This window comes from Triturus cristatus, chromosome 2_1, assembly GCF_964204655.1.
Source record: "Triturus cristatus chromosome 2_1, aTriCri1.1, whole genome shotgun sequence".
NCBI lineage: Eukaryota > Metazoa > Chordata > Amphibia > Caudata > Salamandridae > Triturus > Triturus cristatus.
Genome location: NC_140581.1, coordinates 128,468,631 through 128,493,519, shown reverse-complemented (window position 1 = coordinate 128,493,519; position 24,889 = coordinate 128,468,631). Strand labels below are relative to the sequence as shown.

At 43.0% G+C, this 24,889-nt stretch overlaps 1 protein-coding gene across 1 annotated transcript in view; it reads right to left on the bottom strand.

The window, feature by feature from the left end:
• Nucleotides 1–1,512: 1,512 nt before the first annotated feature.
• LOC146863876 (aquaporin-7-like) overlaps nt 1,513–24,889 on the bottom strand; it is a 134,946-nt gene continuing 111,569 nt past the window's right edge. Inside the window, exons 4-7 of the mRNA XM_085628906.1 lie at nt 22,035–22,172; nt 17,957–18,075; nt 11,397–11,614; nt 1,513–5,796 (exon numbers count right to left, since the gene is read on the bottom strand). Coding sequence (XP_085485032.1) covers nt 5,619–5,796; nt 11,397–11,614; nt 17,957–18,075; nt 22,035–22,172 — 653 coding nt within the window. The 3' untranslated portion in view covers nt 1,513–5,618. The remainder of the gene's footprint in view (nt 5,797–11,396; nt 11,615–17,956; nt 18,076–22,034; nt 22,173–24,889) is intronic.

Sequence of the window (24,889 nt, the reverse complement as noted above, 5' to 3'; positions counted from 1 at the left end):
GAGCAGCACCAGGATTGGAAGAGGGGAGTTGGACAAGGCTCTGGAAGTTTGCTGCCTGTGCTCAAGGCAAAAAGAACAATGACTGTTCCCATGGGGCACAGGGTCAAGACTGATTTGCATATGGCCAGGTCTAAACTGGGGTGGCAGAGTGGGCTAAAGAATGATGGATTTAACCCAGATCTCTTGACTGGGGGTGAATGTTTTGATTTGTTCTGCATTCCGTCCATCAATTGTGTGTCTTTTGCTTTTTCGCCCTAAGTGGGCCAGGTATGCCCAGATGTGGGTCCTGGGCTCACTGTGCCACTGGAATCAAGCTATCCTGGCTGAAGAGGAGTGAAACCCCGAAACCGGTCCTAGGATGCTTCTTTCCAGTCCAGGGAGGAGCTGGCTTGGCAGTTCGGGCTTGACTGTTCCCATGAGGCACAGGGTCAAGACTGATTTGCATATGGCCAAGTCTTAACTGGGGTGGCATGGTGAGCAAAAGAATGATGGATTTAACCCAGATTTCTTGACTGGGGGTGAATGTTTTGATATGTTCCATCAATTGTGTGTCTTTTGCCTGTGCTCAAGGAGCCAACTTCGAAGACAAAGAGGAGCAGTGGGTAAGCAAATCTTTATTTCTTTATTTTTATTTAATTTAACTCACTGACAGGCACTGTGAGAAACTCGTAGTGTCTTCAATCTCAACTCCAGAGCTCTCAATCGTGGCCGTTGCAAACATTGTTTAAAACGGACCGCGATTGAGAGCTTTGTCTTTGAACCGAAGGGCACTGCAGGTTTTAATTGGTGCCTGTCACTTTGTTACATATGTTCCCGTCGCCCCATCTATTTTGTTTGCCGCTGGCCGCCACTGATTCACTGCCTGATCCCTGTGAGGTACCAGGAACCCAATCCATTTGCAGTAATGACTACACTTCTGTACTGTTATTTCTTCTTTTCACGGGTCAAACAAATTGTGATACAACTATAAAAAATAAATGCATGAGATGTTTTTTTTTCATTTGAATGAAGGAAAACAAGAGGTCACTGTACAGCTTGCTTAATCCAAGATCTAATCATCAAATGAGGCCAAATCTGAAATGTACCTGGCAGGAAATGAGACAGAACGTATGGATCCAACACGATGGCCATTTGATGCAATTTAGATACTGACACCCACAGTACCTACTGATTCCATACAGCGCTTAACTATTTTTGGTCTTGACCTACATCCTCTTATAGACCTTCTTCTTAATGGGATTAGACACAGCAAACATACCTTGCTTTCTGTAGAGATAAAAAACTATCCTATTCCAAAATGTATATATAGTCAGGCCTTCCATCCTTAGGTTTTTAAGATTTGAGCATTGTCTGGGATGTTGAAAAGGCCTTTCCATTCTCATCTTGCAAAAGCTGTCTTAAGAAGACCAATAAGAAGTAGGAGATAAAATAGAGTTCATTCTCATTAGTTGATATATCACCCATAAACACAAACAAACACACATATTGTAAAACAAAAACAATATATTCGAATAACATAGTCACAATCTTTTATTTAAAGACTTAGCTATACAATTTTTGGTACACATATAAAAAGTTTGAGTTAAATTAGCAGTTAACACCTGTACATCCACAATTTTCTTTTGTAAGAATAACACAGAGACAGATTCCTGTTTTTTTCATCACTAACGCTTGAGAAAGGATGCTGCAACAGCCAAAAATACTGTTTAATGGCTTCCTTCGGTTTTCTTTAGATATTATGTTATGTTTTTGATTGATTGGGGTTGATCTTTAACAATCATTTTTAAGTGAAACCACTGCACATCTGTGTTCAACAAAAGCCTTAACCCAGTGGAATCCGTGATTATCCAGGATGTATACCTAAAATGGGTATTCTAAGAAAATTCTCAGGTCCTCCAGCTGAATGGTACAAAGAGTAAAACGGTGATTAAGCTTCACACTTATAATTTGTAATTAGGTACTTTCAAAGTGGAAGTCAATTCAGTGTTATAGTCTTGAGTAGCAGCTTATGGAATTAGTATTTTGAGCTAATGGGTACAATTTACGTAGAAATTGCAAAAAGTTGGGAAGCTAAACATCTTTTTGTGGTTTGCTAGAGTACAGGCATTCGGAGAGTCTCAAAAATCATGGACTCATAGTTGACACATAGGGCCGTATGTATAAAACCTATTTTGAGGTCGCAATGGGTCGATTCACAGAATCAGGCCGTTTGCAACTGCCAAAAAGATTTTTAAAATGTAGAAAACCCAAATTGCAATCCAGTAACCAGTTACAGAAGCACAATTTGGATTTTCAATACTGTATTTGGAAGGGGTGTGTTTAGGGTGCCCCTCCTTAACATAGAATCACAGTGGTATGTGTGAACGTTTTCTAACTGATTTACTGTTGCAAAACATTCATTTTTTACCAACACCTCAAGGGTGGTGGTAACTATTTGCAAATGGGAAGGAGTCCCCACGTGACCCCTTCCCCTTTGTGAAGGTTGAACCAAATGTTTTTTTAAGAGCAGGTAGTGGTCCACAGTGGTCCAAGGGACCACTACCTACTCTTAAAAAAAATAAACTTCAACATTTCATTCAATTTAATAAAAAAACAATCACACACTTGGTGGTCTGGTGACCCCATCAGGCAACCATCCCTGTGATGGCCACAATTCCTAATGGGTTGCAAATTGTGACGTACCTCATTAATATTCATGAGATAGGTCGATTGCGAACCCGTTAGGAATTGCTAAATGAAACTCAATGGATTTCATACATTAAGAATTGTGATTTCCTGAATGCGATTTGCTAAAGATTGCAATTAGGAAATTGCAAAACATATATTCTGTACATATGGCCCTTAATTTGGCCAAGTGTTCGTAGGAGTAAATAAAGTAGGTGTGCATTTTTCTAGTTTAAAAATATTTTCCATGTAAGAAAGCCCTTTCTTTATTTGTCAAATTAAATATGGTTGTTGCAAACTTTTTCCCACCTTAGGACCTACATTGCTGACTACATGCACCGCGCTTCCAGGATGGGAATGGCCATGCAATCCGTTTGTGAACAGCCACCCAGTTCCACAAAGTCCCAACTTGCTGGGTGTCGTTTGCCTGGCTGTCTCTCTTCTAGTTCCTTTGAAGCATGCATTGCTGTATCCTAACCCTATGTTTATTACTGCAGGAATTCCATCTATTGGCAGCAAGTAGAACTCTGTTGCAAAACTTGTCAACCTCTATATTCTATATAGGATATTGGAATAAGTGCCTAATATGGGGAAGAGGGTAGTGATTTGTGGGCTGAGCATGTGCAAATCACAGCAGGATGTTTTTAATTTATTTTTTATTTTGCAGCCACTTTATTACTTGAATCCGACATTATTTTAGAGGCACAAGCAGACATGCGGCAATTGTGTTTTTGCAATTGCTGCCAAATTGTAAGCAGAGCTGACTAAAAGGGTGATGCCGGTACAAAACTCAATGTTCCTTCCTAATCAATCAACATCTAAAGTGCATGGATGTCTACAGAGGAGCAGAGCAATAGAAAAAATACACTGAATGGCATGTTGAGGTATGAGGGTTATGGCAGTGAAATGTCTTCTGTGTATTTTTCCATAGCAGTATGTGGGCATTTTCAATCACATGATAAACATTGTGAACTGCTTTTGTTTCATTCATGGAAGGAGTTGACGGCTTCTCTCTTCCAGCCCTGTCAGTTTGCTAACTCATACTTGTGTTTACATGTTTCTTGGTGGTTTTTTTAGTTTGAATTCACTATAAGTCCATCTCTGCTAATTGTCTGTGCACAAAGTGGAATGCAATCATGCCAAAATTAAAGCACCCATTTGTAGGAGTGAATAACCAGAGGCGCACAATGGGATGACCTCCTAACACCTCTCATAATGCTTACTAATAACTGACTGTTAGGTGTCTTTATCTGGTGAAGTGATTTTAATCTTCCACTCCACAGGCAAAGTGCTGGGAATATTGGCTGAATATCATCGAGACGGCTACATCTCAACCAGATATTGGATCCTTCCATGAATTCCTTAATAATTTTCATCTCAATATATCTGTAAATATCTATATACACAGTGGTGCTTGATGCTGTGTAGTTGGAGTTAGGTCAGAGAAAGTTTTTTGTTTTGTTATTAACTTGTTTGACAAATCTCCAAGTACCTTTCTTAAAAACAAAATTTAAAAAAATAGTCAATCCACTAAAGCTCTTTCCTGGAAAGTTTTGGGGTGATTTGCCAGGCGGGAACCAAGAAAAAGGGGGTCCCAAAACGTTGATTTCCCATAAGAATTTCCATAGGAAATGTCTGCCCTTGATGCAGATAAAAGAAATCATAAAAAAATTGGCAAAAAGTTAGAACTCAACTCAGAAAGAGACTCAGATTTGGTGCACGGAGTGACCATGAAGGGTTTAAAAAAAATAGGTATATATGGATGGGGCTCCCGCTTTCCAGATAATGAAAAAATAGCACCCTCTGATCGGCCTAGGGAACTTTTTCTCCTGACGGCCATTTCAGTACTGGGGGACTGGTTCTGGTACCGGTATATCAGATAATACGATTGGCTGGCCGAAACTCTAAGAAAAATTTTGAGGTAGCCCTTAAAGAACTCGGGGACTCGTCCCTGTGTCCTGAAATGTAAAATATTTATATTTGATATTTATTTGCTGGGGCAGCCATGTGCTTTACAAATTCATTAACATAACATATAAGGGAAATATAGGGTCAATAGTAGGTGGGGTGCAGGAGGAACCCAGGTGCCAAAACCTAAAAGACGTCATACTACTGTATTCTCGCTGGACCCTGCGTGAGGTACTCTGGTACTCCTGTGGGAGCCGCTGCTCAAGCTTCCTCCCCATGGTACCACAGTATCGCACAAGGTTCTCCGTGGATTTCAAATGTCATGAGTGCTGCAAGATGTGAGGTGATAAGCATTACATGGTGAGCCAAAGTCCTGTCGTTTGTAATCGCTTCATGGCAAAATAAACTTGAAGCAACAGCTATACCTGGTGTGCACTCATTCATATATATATAGGTATTTAGTTTTCCTTGAGGACATAAGATAAATCTACACACCCGCAATGCCGTCTGTTAGACTTTACATGCTGCCATTGAACCAACCCACTTGGTCCTCTTTTTAGCGACACAAATTGCCTCTGTTAATAGAGTGTTCCCTGGATAAAAAGACCAAATCATGAAAATGCCCAAACCATGTACACATTGAGGAAGCCACTGCATTCATTTACATCTTTAGGATAACATAAACATGACACAAAACATGACACGCATGGACAACTATTGCCTGGTGACTGTCACGCTAGCTGATGTAATTGGAAAATCTGGCGTTGGCATCTCCTTACTCCAGATGTTGGTTTTGCTTGAGAATGTCTCATTTTGGGTCTAGTATCCCATACTTGTTTCAATGGAATAAGCAACTTTCACTGCTCCACCTTGACAATCAAGTGTCTGTTTTCTGTCCTCTTCCAGAATCTCGCAAGTCATGATCACCCGTATGAACCAAGACAATTTGGAATGTTGTTACATATTCATGTTTAAAGATGTAAATTGTGTCATTAGTCCTTTTCCACAGAGAACTGCCTTGAATGTTGTGGAGGCAACTGCACACATCACAAAGGTTGACACATAATGTCAGAGTTGTGAGTGTCCTTGGTCTCTTGACATTTTGGTTCTTCAGATGCTTCTGGTGGGTGGTGTAATTCTATGAAGAGTGTGTAGATGAAGGCGCCTGTGACACTTCCCACCAGCGGGGCTACCACTGGGACCCACCACCAGTTATTCCCAGCCCTAGCAAGAGAAGAGAGACAAATTAAAGGATCTGGTCCAAGCAATGTTGGATTCTGCTGGATCACAAAATGAACCAAATCAATTGCATTAATAAATAGTACAGAGTCAATTTGAATGCATGTGCTCGCCTATCATATCATTTCATGCAGCTCAAGACATTTAAAAATTCAAGTTTTGTTTGTGGAACTGGCCCTTTCAGGATAATTTGCCAGCAACTTCCAATCCCTGTTGCACTTCTGCGGTTTGATCAATTGTGTTACAGTCAATAGAGTAGGATATGTAGCAAAATGATTGCTTCAGTCTTCAACGCGGCCATGTGTAGCAAATTTAAAAGGCACATAGGCCAAACATAGATATATAAAGCATAATTAAATATTTAGAACAATTAATAGTTTCAAAATAGTTATCTGGAAGACAAATAAGAGGAATTCAAAGGTGATTTTCCGACAGGATCTCAATATTTCCCCTTGACAAACCCCTGGGAAGCACTCCTAACTTTTGATCAGTTGCTTCCTTCTTGTTTTATCATTGACAATTCTGTGTGCATGAGAGGGCAAGTGCCCATGGTCCAGGAACCCAGTGAATAATTTGCATAGCACTTCCCGCTGTCTTGAGTTGTGTCTTCTTCTGGTGCATTTTAGTGCAGTAGAACTTATTTCTCTCACATCATCATTTTGTCAAGTTCAAATATTTGAATGACAACTTTGACTCAGAGTCTTCATTGTGTAAAATGTATATACTTTATTCCAACAAAATGTAATGCCTTATTTTTCATGCCTTTAACTTTATGAACATTGCTTGTTTCTTTACTGATCCCCTATAGCCCAATACATTTTGGGCCCCACTTCTTCCTCAGGGGGAAATATTAAAGGCAGTTGCTATAGACAAAAGAACAATGCGTAAGACACATAATTTCTAAAACGCATATGAAATTATGGGTCTTTCGGGATTTGTAGATCTTAAATATTCCTTCTCTTTGTCAATAATCATTCCTTCTTCCTCTGCTCCACCAAAAATGATCATAAGTCTTTTTTTCAAAATTCGGTGTTGGGTTGCCGTTACATTTCATGTCCGTTTTTTCACCAACTGATGAAAGACAGCGCATGAAATTGATTTGGAATAAAGGATATCGTTTTTATAAAACAAGGGCTTTGAGTCACGGTTGTCATTCGAATATTTGAACTTGACAAAATTATGTTATGAGCAGCGACGGCCCGTACAGGGCGTGTTACCGGGGCGGTGACGTGGGGCAGAGGAGGGGCAGAGTGGGGGGTTGCGAAATGCAACATACGGCCGATTGCAGGTAAGTTACAAAAAAAATAAAGAAAACTAATTTTGTTGCGCGTGCTGCATCGCATTTGGCAATGCTGCGCGCACAACGAAATTCGTTTTATTTTATTTTTTCGTAACTTACCTGCAATCAGCCGTATGCCGCATTTTGCAACCCCCCACCTTGCCCCTCCTTTGCCCCACGTCACCGCCCCGGTAACACGCCCTATACAGGCCGTCGCTGGTTATGAGTAAACTAAGTACTGCTGTACTGTAAATCTAGTGCACCAGAGGGAGTTAAAAACATGATCTCACTCAGTATTCAGTACCTCTCAGTCTCCAAAAACTACAAGCCAATTTCTAAATGTGGCTTCCTGGTGAAATTGATTGAAAAGTAAGCTTACCTACATCTATCTTAGTTTATTCACTGCTACAGCCTACTTTTGGAATATCTACCACGGTGTTTACACAGAATATCGGAACCAAAAATATTGTGGGACAAATTATTGTATCAAGAATATCGAAGACAAAAATATTGTGAAGGTAATTTTCTATAGGTGAGTAAAGTTTTACTATATATAACTTCACATATATGTACGTTGATGATATAAATAGCTTCAAGGCACGTTGATGTGGAGTTAAGAATAGTACATCTATACTTGCCTATTTGCGCTTGCCTTCTCAATATTTTGGTCCTCTGTATTTTTGACACAATATTCTGTCCACACAATATATTTTTGGTTCCGATATTCTGTCAGTGATCCATCTACCAAAACGCAGACCGAACTCTGATTGCCATCCATAACTACCAGGCTTTACCTCTGGGTTTCTTTGCATTCTTCGAACGAGTATATTTTCCAAAGCTCAGCTGCAAGATTATTCCTCCTTTTGTATTCTCTGGACTACATCTCACAGTTTAAAACGCAAGCTGCAAAATGCCCGATGGGCATCCATCAAAGCACTCTGCATCCATCACAGGACCATAAATGAAGTTCCCAGCATAATAGATTCACTGATTGCAGGTCCAAAGGAGCCTCTGATCATAATGCAAGATGTAAATTCATATCCACTTCTACCAGAAACTACATCCGGGAGGCTTTGCTTTCTGTACAACTTACAAATCTAGAACAACAGAAAACTAGTGGACCACAAGATCTTTTCAAGAAATCCCAAACTGTGGCTCCTTCTTACGCCATAATTATGAGGTTGCGTCATTCTTAAGCCTGCAGATGCATTCATGCTTTATATTTATTTGCATTTATTTATTGTGATCTCTGCTTTTTAAGGGATGCTAACTGCACATCAAATTTTTTCTTGGTGAATCAGGGGCTAACAAGCAAAGAAAACATATTAATGGCAAGGCTCACTATTGAGGAGGAGAATATGAAAATCCAAGAAAGCCTAGAAGTCCAACCATACATTATGGTTTTTAATTTTGAAAGATGATGTAAATTGCTTTTGAGCTCCACCCTCTGGAGCCCAACATCGAAAATACTGAAGCGCCCCTACAGTACCAGGAACTGGAGAGGGCTAGCGGTGCTTGATCTCAGCAACCAAATGGGTACTTAGGCATGGAGCCAGTCCGTAGGATACATGGGAGTTTATACACACATACATTTAAAAGTCAGAACAAGTATTTGCAAATTACCCTTTTAGTAATTGGGAGATAATGATGGTGGCAGTACCCTGTGGTGACTTGTTTACTTAAAATATATAAACGGCCAGTGGTATGTCACATCTTCGAGCCAGGCCACCTTATAGGTTTTCAGCCTTCCCACCAAGGCATTGGCTTAAGCCAGTTTAGTATTATTCAGGGATTCTTCTACACCTTGCGGGAGATTAGCACTGATGTATGGCAGTGGTTGTTGTACCGACAAGTAAATGTAAGTTATTCTTGACAATGGTTCAAACATGGGCATCAAAGCTGATACCTGCCCTCAAGATGACATGTTTTTTTGCGAGTGGTTTAGGAAGCCCAAATGGAACTGGGGAGGTAGCCCATTTTCTTTAAGTGAACTGTTATATGAGGACTTCTGAGAAGCACCTCAGTTTTTGAACCATTCAGTTTGAGGATGCTTAGTTTATACACACCATTACCTCCTCCAGTCTCCCCGTAATCAAAGAAAAATCAACTGAGTCTGCCGTTTAATCCTGATCATGGGCAAAGAATGACAGATTACCAACTTCACTAAAATATGTATTTTTAAATTGTAAGTCCAGAAACACCAAACTTCAATTTTTCTATCTGCTCCCAACAGAAATTACACTTAAAATATGCGGAGGAATAAGTTTATCAGAACGTAACAGAACACCATCCTCCAATGATATCTCTCTTTCAACCTTCCAATAAGGTTGAAGAAGAGGAGAAATTACACGTTCTCTGGGCCAACCACACTTGACATAGTTACACACTTGCTGCAAAATCTCATCATCTCTAAGAGCACTCATCCAGTTCTCTTCCGAACAACAATCAAGTTCCTGTAAATCAAGAGCAGCCACAAAACAGTCATCAGAGTCTTCCTCACAAACTTCTTGGAAATCATGTTCTCCTTCTACACTTTTCAGAGAAAAACGAGATTAAAAATCTGCACGATAATTCCGACCACCAGAGCTGTGGACAACATCAAATTGGTATTGAATAAGGTGAGAGACCATCTTTACAATCCTTGGGGTACAACACTTATTGGTGCTAGAACCAAGGATGTTGACCAAAGGCTTGTGATCAGTTCTTAATAGGAAACGCCTACCCCAGACATAAGGACGAAATTGTTTGACTGCCCAAAGACAAGCCAAGAGTTCTTTCTCAATGATGGAATACTGCAATTCCACATCTTCAAGAACTCTTGAAGCTAATGCAACAGTATTCTCATCATTATGCAGGTTTTGAGTCAGCACAGCCCCCAACCCAACTTGGCTAGCATCAACAGTTATGCATGAGGAAAGCTCAGGATCAAAAGGTTTGAGGGCTTTACTCTTGCTCAGACATCCCTTGACACTCTTGAAAGCAGTCACACACTCATCAGACCATACAAATTTCACACCTTTCCTAAGAAGGCAGCTAAATCTGGAATGAATTTAGAATAATATTCCAAAAGACCAAGTAACAATTTCACTCCACTCTTGTCAACAGGCGTGGAAGCATGAAAAATGGCATCTAAAAGACCCTTCCTAGGTCTAACCCCTTCATCCGAAATGAGAAATTTCCTCAGTAAGAAACTTGCATTTTGCAGACTTGATTACAACACCGTGCTTGTGTCTAATACCTTGTTCAATATTAAATCACGTCAATGAACATCTTTTGAATTAATTAAAACTTCGTCCCATCCTTGTCGCCACATTTTTGTAGTAATTGAGTCAGGAACGAATGAGTTTTCAAGACTTTATTCCTGTAAGGCTACACGGTAGACAGCACCCAACAGCCAGCTTCCCATCCAGCTCCAACCGCCCACGGTGCCTTTTGAAACAAAGCAATCTCAACAATAGAGCTACTAAGCAACAATAGAACCTCTGTAAGGAGATGTCATAAGAGAATAGAACACTAAGCTCCCAGCACCTCCCAATACTAATAAATAGAATACTACAGTGTATCGTTAATACAAAACGTACAAATATGAACCAAAAACGATCATTTGGCACAATTATACAAACAAACCAACTTACATTGCTCATGTTCCGACTTTGTACATGCCCCAAACCAGCTTTTTTTTAAATCTTGTTTTAATTATTTTGGAGCTCCTAACCAAATGGGCGTGACCCAAACAGTGCTCCTATAGAACGTGGGGATACTACACTACTCCTATCCTACTACTACTTATAGAAACTCCAAGCTCCAGCAGTATTCTGTTTTAAAAACACTTGTTTGTTATTTCACAAAGTATCGACGCGTTTCGAACCCTTCTCTTTGTTTTGGGGGTGAATGTTAGTATTCTGAAGCCCCCTACTTCTGTCATTTCACTTTGTATGATAATGGGCTTATTGTATGACACATTTGTTTTTTCGATGTTACTAGGAATATAAGAGATTTAGCAAAAAATATGTTACATTGTTTTTTGTAAACAATTGACTGCTAAACATTTTTAAAAAACAGAAGTGAAATTCATTCATCTGTTCCAATGTTGTGTGTGAAAATATACTTCAGCAGCTGTTTTCCAGTGTGGCTGCTGTGGTCTTTGAGGCCAGTTATTTGGGCCTAAACAACAGTTCTGCTAAGCTTCCCTAAAGAAATGTGCTATTCAGGCTAACTGTGGGGCCTATCCTCTGGATAAATAGGTACATTTTATAGTAATATTTTTCCCAGTCCTTAAATGATTCGCTGAAAGTTCAAAGCTTACCAGAAGACTTCCGGTCCCCAGCCTGCTAGTGCAGTGAAAATCCTCGGAGGAAGGTCTCTGGCTGGGTTGATAGCATATCCTGAATTCATCCCCATGGCCATTCCGATTAAGACCACTAGGATTCCAACGAGAAGAGCTTGGGTTCCATTCAAGGCCGGGTTGTTCCTCTGGTCATTGATGGCCATAATACAGAGCAAGAGCGCTGCTGTGCCAATCACCTGTAGAACCAAAACCAACAGGTCACAATGGAATATTTCAAGACATGAAATCAAGCTGATCCATTTTTGCAGCAGGAAATGTTCCTGCTAATATAACTTGTGCCTTGGCTGATCTTTTAGGTTAACAGAGCAATGTCTCTTTCTCAAGCATACGCCACGCCTAACAGAAAAGCCACCCAGCAGTTCTAACCCAGGATATTGTTTTCTGGGACAGGCCTCTGGTTAGCCTTGAGTAGGGAGAGTGTAACATGGTGCATCTTCTTCAGGTTTATGGTTCAAGACCTGGTCATGGCTGCAAGCACGCGCTATCATCCTTGTAGGAACAGTACATGTTGTGCAGGTTTGCCGCTGACTTGAGTGAGGTCTAGATTGTGGGATATTCTTTGTAGGGACTGAGCGTTAAGGATGCACGTGCAAGATCAGGGACCTGTAAATGTATGAGGAGACCGATGGGCTCTGGCCATGGAGGCCGATGGATTGATGGCACATGGAGGTATTTATATGCCATATAAAGATAGCGAAGGAGGGTCAAAGGATCATACAGACAACGGACTCTAAGGTGACATTCCAAGTGCTTATAGTGTACATGATTGAGGTAAGTTGAGAAATCTGCCCTACCCCGCCGGAGCACATCATAGACTTCCACCAGACGCATACACCTTCATCAACCCACCAGACACCTACGCTCTGCCTCACTCACACTCATTCCCTCATCCACAAACGCAAAGCTGGAGGACTCTCATTCTTCTGCATCACACCCAAGAAATGGAATGACCTCACTCAACAACCCAGAGCCTCCTCCTCACCTCTTGAATTCCACAAGAAGCTGAAGACCTGGCTCTTTGTATAAGCACCTTGGGGACCACAAACCTACACACCTGCCCAAGCGCCTGGATACCCTCACGGGTGATTAGTGCGCTATAAAAATCAATATAATATAGCAGTGAGGACATACTTTTTCGTATACCTAGCTGTTTGTACTAACAATTGTGAATTCCATGTTATACCTGCTTACTGCATACTAAAGCATGACCGTAGAACATTTACACATATTTTAAATGCACTGGCATCTTTTTATCCCATGTTGTACAATGTACATTAAGCCTGGCTGTTCAAGTAAGCTTCGCCTCATTCTGAAGCTGACCCAACTTAGCGAGAACTGCAGATTTAGTGGTCAGCCTTTTTACCCTAGCCTGTCCCCAAGGTCTTCTCACATCCTTCCCACAAGGAGAGCCTGGCGCCTGCTCCTTAGTTTCTATCAGAAGTCTCTGTTTGATCACGTGTCCTTTCCTTCGCTTATTGTACTGAAAAATAAGTGTATAGACTTCAGCATTAGATGCTCCAACTGATGACAGCGGAGCGCTGGCCCATTGAAATGGCAATCGCCACTTAGAGTCGTTTTGATACTTTCTGGCTGTTGTTTGCATTAGGCATGTGTCTGACTTCAATCATCTTTCCCGAGTTTCTGATTTCTTTCTCAGTAGCAATGAACTTGCCTTCAGGCATTAGACCTGTTTTGTGCTAAATGTCCTGCCCCTTACATGGAATAGACCCTAACCTTCTGGCTGCCTTTCCAGGCCATTCCCTCAACCAACTCCTCTTCTGAAACATACCACAGGCTCTAATGTACTGGATGTATTTTCATGGACAGCTGCCCCGGAGACAGCTCATGCACTCCTTATCTCCCATATTCCGAAGATTTCTTTTACCAGTGTTTGTTGTGAATAATATGTTCAGACATGTCTCCAATTCATGCCTGCACAAATGTGTATGGGGAGAGCAAGGTATATGTGCAGGATGACTCTCATCGTACTGCAACTATCACACATCCATGGGGAAGATTGTAAACCAAGGCTCAAACCAGCTGTACACCAGGTGCAACTGGCAACCTACATAAGACCATCTCATACCTGTGTTAGTGTTGAATGCTGTTCGCCTTGCATGTGGATGTAAAAGATGCCTCACAGTTATATCAGTGGGTGGGTTAGCGTCAACCTTGTACCTAAGTCTCAACGTTGGCGTCTTTTCTCGTGTGCAAGTCTGTGTGTGTGAGGATGATGTGTAGAAGCTGGCCGCAAAGCTCAGTCTGATCAGCTTTCCATGATTGAAGAAATTGATGGTAAAATGTTAATTACACCACGAAGTTGGACCTTTGTAAGTATTCACAAACTTGTTCCGTGGCCAGTCCTGCCCAAAAAACAAGTTAAAGGTACTCGATTAGAAAGGTAAAAGCAGTGGCGGTAGCCACCTATCTAAATTGGTAGGGTGGCCGGGGCGTGGGATGTGTTGGGGAATAAAATAAAAATAAAAAAGACTTAGCTGCAGCTCCGCTCCCGCAGATGCGGCAGGCTGCCTCGTTGCTTCTTTCGTCCAGCCCGGAAGTGGATGGGCCTCAAAGCACAGGTTCCCCACCCAATCCAGACGCTGCTGTCATGCTATACCTAGCATGAGCGCAGCACCAGGATTGGTCTGAGCGGCCTGGTATGCTACTCAGACAGTGCCTGTGTGTCCACGCTGTTTCTCCAACCCCGCTGTGCAACACAATTCGGTTGAAGTGTGCATGTCTGTTTGGCCAGCCTAAGACGGCCGGCCAAACTGACATGCGCCCTTATAAGTGCACACTCCTCCTCCTCAATGCCCAGCCCCGCCCTATACTCACTGCACGGCTGAGACAACAATAAATAAAATTATAATACCATTGCGTTATCATTTTAGTTATCGTCTGCTGACTCTGGGCAGTGGGGCAACGCTCCTCCGCCATTACGGAGGAGCCGCCCCTGGGTAAATGCAAGGTGTTTCTGGATGATGACTGTATTTCAGTGGGGTGTAGGGAAAGTGCTTTCTTCATCTGTACATTTTTTCTAGTTGAAGTTATAGCACATTTGCAATGTATAGCAGCAGGAGGCGTTCTTGAGATCTATTATTTCCATTTTTTTTGTGACCAGGCTATGGACCTTTGTGAATCGCTAGAAGCTTAACTTTGTGAGAATCATAGGCATCAACCTGCAATCTGTAAACAAATAGTTTTCTTTGTATATATCATTTGCATTAGCATACCTATATCCTGCATGCAATACTCATCTTTACTAAGACTTATTGGATGCATATGACAGTTTTCCTGGCCTTCCATGTTTTAAATCCATGTTCACCCTCTGAATCCTTAGCTGCCAAGTGTCCCTATGTGAGGTGTGACAGATTTAGACATTGTTTACATCTTATTGAATAGCATTTTACATTCTCTGACCTGTAGTTTTCTCTTTTATCATCAGAGGTACGGATGTAAAACATGCAGAGCCTGTTGTTTAAAAAGCCATGAGTGGCTGATTGTTCCATGCATTGCAGGAGGACAACAAAAACAATAATGGGTGGATAGCTTGAATTAATCTCAGCCACTAGTATTACTTTGGCGAGCAATCCAGTCCATTGTATTTTTGCCCACTATGCCACCTCAGCCTGGATCTAGCCATATGCAAAACAGTCTTGTTCCTGCTCCAACAGTATTTAAGCCTCGTCTGTAGGGCACGACTTGAGCTCCATGGCACAGTGAGCACAGGGCCCATGGGTGGTCATACGCGTCACACGTAGGGCATTGCATTGAGGGCAACAAAACGAGATGGGTGGATGGCTTGAAATAATCCACCCACTGGTAATTACTCTGGGCCATGATCCATTTCATCATTTTTTGCTCACCTTCATACCTTGGCTGAATTGTGACCCAAAGCAATCCACCAATCACTTTTTTGTTTACCTCAGTGCAGAGCACGAGAGGTAACTTTTTAAATACCAGCGGCCGCCAGTCATTTTACCAAGGACGGAGGCGGGTGGCCACATACGCACACATACACACTCACTCACACCCACGTAATCCCACACACACACACACACACACACCTATTCACAACACTCACTCACAACTACACATACATTCATACAAGCAGGAAACATAAAAAATCACTTAAAACTTACCTTCAATTCAGCTTTCTGAGGGGGAATCTTCGGCGGTCCCAGGAGGGTTGAGACTGCTGCCTTCCAAGATCAGCCAATGAGGGAAGGCAGAAGCCCCTCACTCATCAAAGAGTGGGATAAGGTCAGTGAGACTGCTGACTCCACCCCACTCTGTGACTAGGTGTCACTGATTGACACTCAGCCATGGGTGCATCAGTGAGTAAAACTGAAGCGCTCTGGTCCAAGGGGGAGGGCCTCGAGGTACTTTTGCCAGGCTGAGCAGGCTACGCCCATAGGGCTGTGAAATTTTCAGCCTGGCAAAGTTCAGCTCTGGCAGCCATGAGCATGCGCATTTGGCATATGTCTAACTCTTGGCTGCCTGACCTGAACAAGAAGATGTCAGGCCTTTGTTCAGCCTGACATACACTCTGCTTGCCAGGAAAAAGGGGGCGGCCATCAGTCCATATGGACAGGCCACAGCTATTAAACACCCTACCACCTCTTCAGGGTTTGGACATTGCATAATGTGCACCTTTGAATCTTTTTCATTTTGGGGAACACTGTATACAAATTTTCAAATGAGCATAAACGGAATTTATGTTGGGTAGAGTGTCTCAAACACCTGTCTGGCAGGGTTCGTGTTGTTTTTAAGAATACATTTTAGGCTTTTAAAAGTGTTTAATGTGTGAGCTGGACAAGTGTTATTGATAGGTTTGTGCCAATGTCTGGGGACAGTGTCAAGGGCAGGCTGTTGTATGGATGCCCAGCATTTCTGAGGGAGTTAAAGTTCTGTTAAAGTGCCCGCATTATAACAGCTACATCCGGCTACTAGATTGCCATAAATAGCATGCGTTGCAGGTATACTGTGCAGATAAAGCTTTCTCGTGTGCATAGAGGGTCACTTATAAAATAATGTGTTATATTCTGTGTGTAGTTAACATTCACAGGATCCTGCGACACCTGCCCCTGTGACAAAGAAGTGCTCAAGCAAAGAAGATCCCTCCGCGTCAGCAAAGATACATTCGAAGCGTTATATGTCTGAGGTTAAATGCGAAGGGCCCTTTTCTGTGTTCCACAGAGTTGAAATGTCCGTCACTGTACAGTAAGTCTGGCAGATGGTATCTGCTGTGTTAGAAGCGTATGTCTGACTCTGCATCCCTTGTGCTTTAAGGTAATTCCCCGTAGCTCCTCTTTTCTTGAGTCTGCTATCGCATTGGGTGGGAATAAAAAAATCCTCAAATTTCTAGACAAAGCGCCAAATCCAAGGAATAATTTACTGGCAGCATTTCCTTCAACCTGCTGGCCCTCTGACCAGCTCGACCTGACTCTTATCTTCTGACAAATAATGTGGTTCCCTCAGGGGAAGCTTAAGTCGGCAAAAGAGATACACGTGACAACAGAATGTGGCTTGACCTTATTACAAAGAGCCATATGTGGGGCCTTGAATGTAGGGTTTCCCTGTTCTTGGGTTTGTGCATCTATAAGTCAACATTGTATGCTTTATGTTCCACTGTGCACCTCTTGTTCACTGATTTTCTCACCAGTCACTTACACTGGGTCGCATACACCAAGAGCACCTACTGCATGTAATCTGTTATGTTTTGTAAGTGCGTCATATATAATTCTTTATGCCCTAGACCTGCACAGGACGGAGCAGAGAAGAATATAGGGGTATCCTGGTATAGCTGGTCTACCTGAATTACTTTCTATGTCCACGTGTATCTCTTTTGCTTTGGAAGCACCAATGCTTAATTTGAGCCGGTGGTTTCCGGTACTTAATCATCAACACAGGCGCTTTTCATGAGCACCAGTTAAGGACACATTAATTTATGGGGAGATTAAGTGATTTGCCCAGAATCAGAGGATGTTGAGCTGACGCCATGACTCGAACCTTGTTCGCCAGCTCCAAAGTCGCCAGCTCTGGGCTTTACACCACATCCGCTCCCCACTTTCATGTTTAGTGGTTGGTTCTGTTTTAGGTGACGCAAACTGGACAAATGGGCTGCTGTAAGCTGCCTCCTGACCAGAGCCCCAGCACTTATTTTTTTTACAAATGAACCACTGGGAAGCAGAGCTTAAGCGTCCCCTGAGGGAACCACATTATTTGTTTATAAACATCTACGCGGTTCCTAGGGACACTGGGCGGCACCTTCGTTTGTTTATCATCTTATCTTCTGACGGCACTGACTGGAGAAGGACCTTAGCAGACAGTAGGGTTATTTAAACTGTGAGCGACTAGCAGTAATGCAGGTGACATTTAAAGCTATTCTACCTTTGGGGCATTAAAAAGACATCTACATCATCCAGTTCACCCACTGGAAAAAGCAAGTCAATCCCACAGGCAGTGATGTGAGCACTAGATCAATATGCATTGGTACAGCTGCCTGCATCACTCACCTGGTCCAGAAACCCGCCTCCCAGAGACAGGTATGCTTCAGGGTAGGTAGAAAAGATGCCTGCCGTGGCACATGGCCCTGTTACTGTAAGGTTTCCTCCACAGTAGTTAATCAGTGCCTCTGAGAAAGAAGTAAATAAACAAAACTTATATCACCTCAGTGCTTTTACAGTTACTTATTGGCTTACATTGGACTGAGACACCTAATACTAAACTGAGCCCTGAACAGCTGTGCAGACTTTCATCCAGCCAGACCAGCAGAGATGCACCAATCATTAACATCCCCCATCCAGTGGCCTTTAGGAGTTCAGTTCTTAGTGGGCATTATCCAGTTACATTATTAAAAGCGTTGATGTCACTTTCTGCTGAGAGGCCAATGACTGTCTGGGTCCAGACCATGAATTGAACTTTCTAAGAGAGGCCAATGTGTTCAAGCTTTGGGAGGGGGCTGCTGTGAAAACTCCTCTAATGGGGTTGATGGTGCCCTTCAGAATCTGCAGGCCACTGTGCCCAGCATCGCCGGACATCCTGTTCCTGTGCTGTTATACGCTGACGATGCAGTTTTATTATCCAGGACACCGGTTGGCCTGCAGAAGCTGATGAATGCATTGGGGGCCTTTCTGGAATCTAAGAAAATGGTGAATAATAAAACCAAAATGTATTCAGTGGCTTGCTGGAGGAAGGTACAAAAGTGTAGACTCTTTTTTATAGGGGTTTCCCCAATAACAAGAGTAAATTCCTTTTGTTACTTTTGGGCACAGTACATCATCTAGTTGCCTTCCCCAAAATGAAGTTACACCCACCAGCATTGACGCCCTGTCCCTGTGATGGTCGGTACAAGCAAATCACCCGGCACTTTATGTTGTTTGTGAATTCTAGAAGAATCTTAGGAATTATTACCTGAAACCAATTTTTCTTGCACAGAATATTAGAGACTACAAAAATGCACTGCGCTATCTGTTTGCACTTGGAGACCCCTTTGTACGTTTTAATGTCACACTTTTTTACAATGGAGCAATGCACCTCAGGAAAAGCAGTGTGTGTTAGATATGAACAAAGGGAGGAGGAGGGGCTGTCCTTAATATCTGTTTTTAGGGAACCGTGGCTTTTTATGTTGTATATTTACTGTATGCACTTTTATGGCTGTTTTTAACCTGCTGAAACAATTCTAATCGAATTGAAAACTCCTCTGTCTTGAGGTCTGATCCAGCACATATGCCAAAGTTTAAAGTTACCCTGACAGATGACCGCGGCACTGTGAAGATGTCACGGTGCAGTGTGGCGCACAACACACTGACTGCTCTCCTAGAGGGTATTCAGTGTACAATATTCTTCTACAGTATTGAAATAAAACACTGAACTGCCACCGGATTCTGTCCTTTGGCCTCAGCAGAGGCAATGTGTCCTGAGACTATGATCTGAACAAGTGTGAGCAGGAAAAATCACTTTGACTTGCTATAGAGCTTTTTAAGTCTTGCTTGTATACAACATTAGGCTGCTGGCTTCATATTTGTACTCCTCATGGACCTGAATATAGATACTGTCCACTGCTCTCAGCTGCACTGCTAAATATCCTGTACCACTGGCCATCTGCATCTAAATATACCCCTGAATATATTTTTCATCTCATATTTAATAACCTTACCCGAGGTGCCTGGTGCATAAAGAAGCCCTGAGGTACTTTGATTGTACACCACTCGTCTCACCCAGAGGACTCCATTTTTACACCACTCTAATCAACATTCCAATAATTCAAGCTTCAGCAGGACATTACTGCTCGCCTCTTACTCCTTGAATTGCATCTCTAAACCCTCTGGTCTCCTCATAGTCACACAACCTCACCTCCATTCTCTTACATTCACCATTCTTTGAGATCAACCACTAACCACCACATACACCCTTCGAGAGGGACCACAAAGCATCCTTCGGTGTTTATTTCTTCTCATGGGACGCCCACCCAGGCTGCAACAAACTACCATTCCTCGCAGAGCAATTCCTCAAAATGTCCTCCTTTGAACATCAGTCTCTTTCAACAATTCCACTATTTAAAGCCCATAGTATCACTCTGCATCACCCCAGGTCACGTGACTCTTTCACTCCTGCCATCATCCTCGGAGGCTTTGATCCATCTGAGCCACCATTCTCAGAAGATGCTGCTCTCCCAGCTCCACCCTGGTCACACTCTCAACACTCCCAACACGCGCTCCGCAGCCACACTCGACTGAGGCAAAACTTTCGCTGAATACTTTTCTCCAGCACTGTCCCACCCTCTTCCCTTTTCTCCAACACACCGTCCCACTCTATTCCCGCCACTGACCCTTCTCCTTGTGACCATCTTCTAATATGTATTCTGATCAGTACCACTGTAGTCTTCTCGCCATTTGTTATGTATGCATGTATGGTGTATGTATGTACTGAAGTATGTAGTATTTGATTATGAATCCAAGGCAGCGGGGCACTGTACACGAACAAAGTCAGCGACAGGCTCAGTGGGGCATTGAGGGGTCGCTGGGTCCTGAGAGCAGGAGAGGAGTGTTACTGCATTGAGTGGTAACAGTCGCTAAAGAGATGTGTCTTCAGCTCTTTCCTAAGCTGGAGCGGGGCTGGGGTTGTCCTGATGGTTCAGCAGTGTTTGGTTTGTAAAAGAATGCGTGCCGGTGCCCAAGGCTCTGCTCAGAAGCCTGCGAGCGGTGCAATTAAACCCTGGTGCGCCGAACCCCAAAGCTGCGTGGACTTAAATCCGCCTCATGCATCTTTGATTCACTTCCTGCCCCTTTATCTCACTTTTGGAGATTTCTTCCTTCACCCTTTGTAATGGTTTCTCTGTCTTTCTCTTCCTTTGCTTTATGCATTGGGTGCTTTTACCTCACGTGTTCTCAGTAAATGTCTGAGTGGAAAAGTAAGTGGCGGTCCCTAAAAATAAGGGCTGGTGATCCCCATTAAGCACTAGGTTATGGGTATGTTGTCCCACATCTACAACAATCGCACCCCCACAAAAATCCACATGGTTAGACCACTTCAATAATGTTCTGAAGCAAACATTTGACTCACAATATCCTTTGCACACTTTCACTCTCACACCTTTACCCTGTGTCTAACAACAAACAAGACCGCAGGAACCCTTCAGCATTCAAACTAGTCTGTTCTGAGCTATCTTTGGCCCTAGAGATTGAAAAATCAAGGTACATTTTAAATCTTAGCGCCTCACTCCGGGGCATATTATCAAGCACGCAGAGAATTCCAATGGAAGCCCAGGTTGACACCAGAACCTGGGCTTCTATTGGAATTCTCTGCAGCATCTTATCAAGCCCATTATTGCCGCTTTAGCAGTAGTTTTCTGCCGCTAAAGCAGCGATAATTTTAACGCCGTTTCTTGATAATATGCCCCTCCATTCTTACTCACAAACACTCCTATGCACTATCAACAGCCTACTTTCTCCATCACACAAGCATATCCCCCACTCTTCCCTCTCAGCTAGAAATGTTGCTACTTCTCCAAAATCACTACCACTAGAGCAATTCTGCTTTTTGTCACCAAGTCGGATGTGTCTCTTCCCAAAACCGGGCCCTCTGCAAACAGCTTATATGAGTATTCAAGGCACATCTCCAAAGTATCTTTGCATCTCTATAACAGACCCTCCTGCAATCTAAGCGCCACCAATTGGAATCACACAGCATCCAAACTTCGAAGCGCTGCATCTAGATTCCAGCAAGCTCATCTTCCAGACCCCTCCACTGGAGCACACCAGTAATCCGATCATGTGCCTCACTCAAACTAGGCCTAAAGGGCCATCTCCACATACCTGAAGGAACAGAGTTCTCATCACCCAGCAACACTGCCGTAAATATGCATATTACTGCCTGTAAGTAGCAGCAGATCTAGACATGCCTCTTTATTGCCTGTCTTTTTACAACTCATGTTATGCCTTCCACCATATCAACCCATGCACATGTTGTCCTGGGTACCACAAATATTCTGATCTCCTACATTTGTGACAAATAATAAGCCAGGTGTCTCCGTTGCAGGCTCTGTAGGCATTTCACACATTTAACAAGCAAGTAACCAGCAGATAAGTGTACCATAATAGAGAGAGTATATCACGGCAGCAGCAAGGAAGGAGCCCACACACTGTGCGAGCACGTAGACTGGCAGCTTCCTCCAAGGCAGGTTTCCAAGGATGCAGTTTGTCAGGGATACAGAAGTGTTCATATGGGCTCCTGGAAAGACAGAAACAATGCAGTACATGTTATATCGCACACCTTTTGCAAGAGCGTGCGGTAGCATTATTGCTGCACAGCTATTTATTTCAGCCTCAAGAGAGAAGTAATGGAACTCCCAGAGCTAAAGATAGTTGCCTGCTCTTTTCAGGATTCTTCTCATATCATTTCTAGTGGATCGCTCTTGGGTTTTTACAAAATACTATTTAATTCTTAAGTTCTTATGGGAGTCTTAGAGAGTTGCTTTAAGAATGTTTGTGGGAATTAGAAGGAGCTACTCACACAGAAATAAAACGAATCATTGCCTACAGTATTGTCCGATAATATATTAGCAAAACGCAATGCTGTAGAAACGTATAGGATGCTTTGATTTAGGGCATGCAGTGCTTTTTATTTCATATATAATATCTTGAATGCATTTTTTGAAAAATGACAGTGGTTTCCTGTCATAAGCTGCACTCTGCGAGGACCTGTGATGCTTTATACATAAGTCAGCCATTCAACCATTCCTTGTGTGACCGCTCCATCTAGATCATGTCTACCTGAGTCATTTCTGCCTAGCCTCAAGGCGTTGTCTGCTGTCTGAAGCTGTGGCTGTACTCTCAGTACTTAACTGTTGCCTTGTTCGAGTAACTGGCACCCAAGCAGTACTAAACAAGGCTGGTTGTGCAATTCTTACCTAGTTCTCTGATGCACACAGTTCAGCACTCTTAATCCCAGTCGCAGAAGCAGTTAAGCAAACATCCTCATTGTTCCCATCGAACGACAATTGAGCCTCAGTCTCGTTGGACATCATCATAGTTCCCATCAAACAACATCTTAGCCTCAGTCTCGTGAGACATCATTGTTCACATTGAACGATATCTGACCCTCAGTCTTGGGGACCTCATCATAGTTCCCATCTAACACCAGCTGACCCTGACTCATTGTACATCATCATTGTTCCCATCTAACAACATCTGAGCCTCAGTTTCATGGATATCATCATTGTTTCTATTAAATGACATCTTGGCCTCAGTCTCGTGGGACATCATTGTTCCGATCTAATGACATCTGAAGCCTCAGTGTCGTGGACATCACCATAGTTCCCATCTAATGACATCTGAGCATCAGTCTCATTAGCCAACATCATTGGTCCCAACGAAGGATATCTGAGCCTCAGTCTCGTGGACATCACCATAGTTCCCATCTAATGACATCTGAGCATCAGTCTCATTAGCCAACATCATTGGTCCCAACGAATGATATCTGAGCCTCAGTCTCGTGGACATCACCGTAGTTCCCATCTAATGACATCTGAGCCTCAGTCTTGTTGGACGTCCTCATTGTTCCCATCGAACGATATCTGAGCCTCAGTTTTGTGGACATCACCATTGATCCCATCAAACGATATCTGAGCCTCTGTCTCGTTGGACATCATCATTATCATTAATCCCATCAAATGATATCTGAGCCTCAGTCTCATTGGACATCCACCTTGTTCCCATCGAGCGATATCTGACCCTTAGTCTCGTGGACATCACCATAGTTCCCATCTGATGACATCTGAGTCTCAATCTCGTTGGACATAATCATTGTTCCAATCTAACAACATCTGAGCCTCAGTTTCATTGGACATCATCATTGTTTCCATCAAACGACATCCTAGCCTCAGTCTCAGTCTTGTGGGACATCATTGTTCCCATCTATCGACATCTGAGCCTCAGTTTAGTGGGACGTCATTGTTCCCATCTATCGACATCTGAGCCTCAGTTTCGTGGACATCATCATTGTTTCTATCGAATGACAACTTAGCCTCAGTCTCGTGGGACATCATTGTTCCTATCTAACGACATCTGAAGCCTCAGTGTCGTGGACATCACCATAGTTCCCATCTAATGACATCTGAGCATCAGTCTCATTAGCCAACATCATTGGTCCCAACGAATGATATCTGAGCCTCAGTCTCGTGGACATCACCGTAGTTCCCATCTAATGACATCTGAGCCTCAGTCTCGTTGGACGTCCTCATTGTTCCCGTCGAACGATATCTGAGCCTTGGTCTCCTGGGTATCATCATCTTTCCTATGATATTTGAGCGTCAGTCTCATTGGCAGATGCCCCCTGAATTTTGCCCCTGGAATGCCCAGGATACAGAAAGATTTTTCCAGTAGTTTATTACCTGGTTGGACCCACCTTTAAGTAGATTCCCTCTCCAATGAGAATGTAGGCCAACAACTTGTGCTCAAACTAATGCCGTCCTTGAATTTCACCTGCACCCAAGGACCTCAGAGCATCTCTTTCACAATTAGATAATACAGTGTTTCTGGGAGAAGAAAAGCGTGATCATCAAACCCATCATCATTCTTTAGTTGCCACACTTGTCATGGTAGTTAAGACGGCAATGCCAAGTCAGTCATGGTCAGCCTTTATAGGCTCAGGGGCTGATTCCATGCGACCCAGTGTTTCCAAACCTGAAATTACCCTGTGTGGGAACACTGGCCCAAATTTACCAGGTGTGGGAACACTGGCCCAAATTTACCAGGTGTGTGGTTCTGCACCCAGTAAAATCACATTAGACTCTTGAGAAGGGGCTGCGTGCACAGTCTGGGCCCACCCAGCTCCTTCCTCCGCGAGTGAGCATGGGACATTCCTCCAAGCTAAAGTGGAGCTCACCCTGACCCCACAACCCACTATGCCCCCTCTGCTCCACTTTACCACCCCATGTTTAGAGGAAC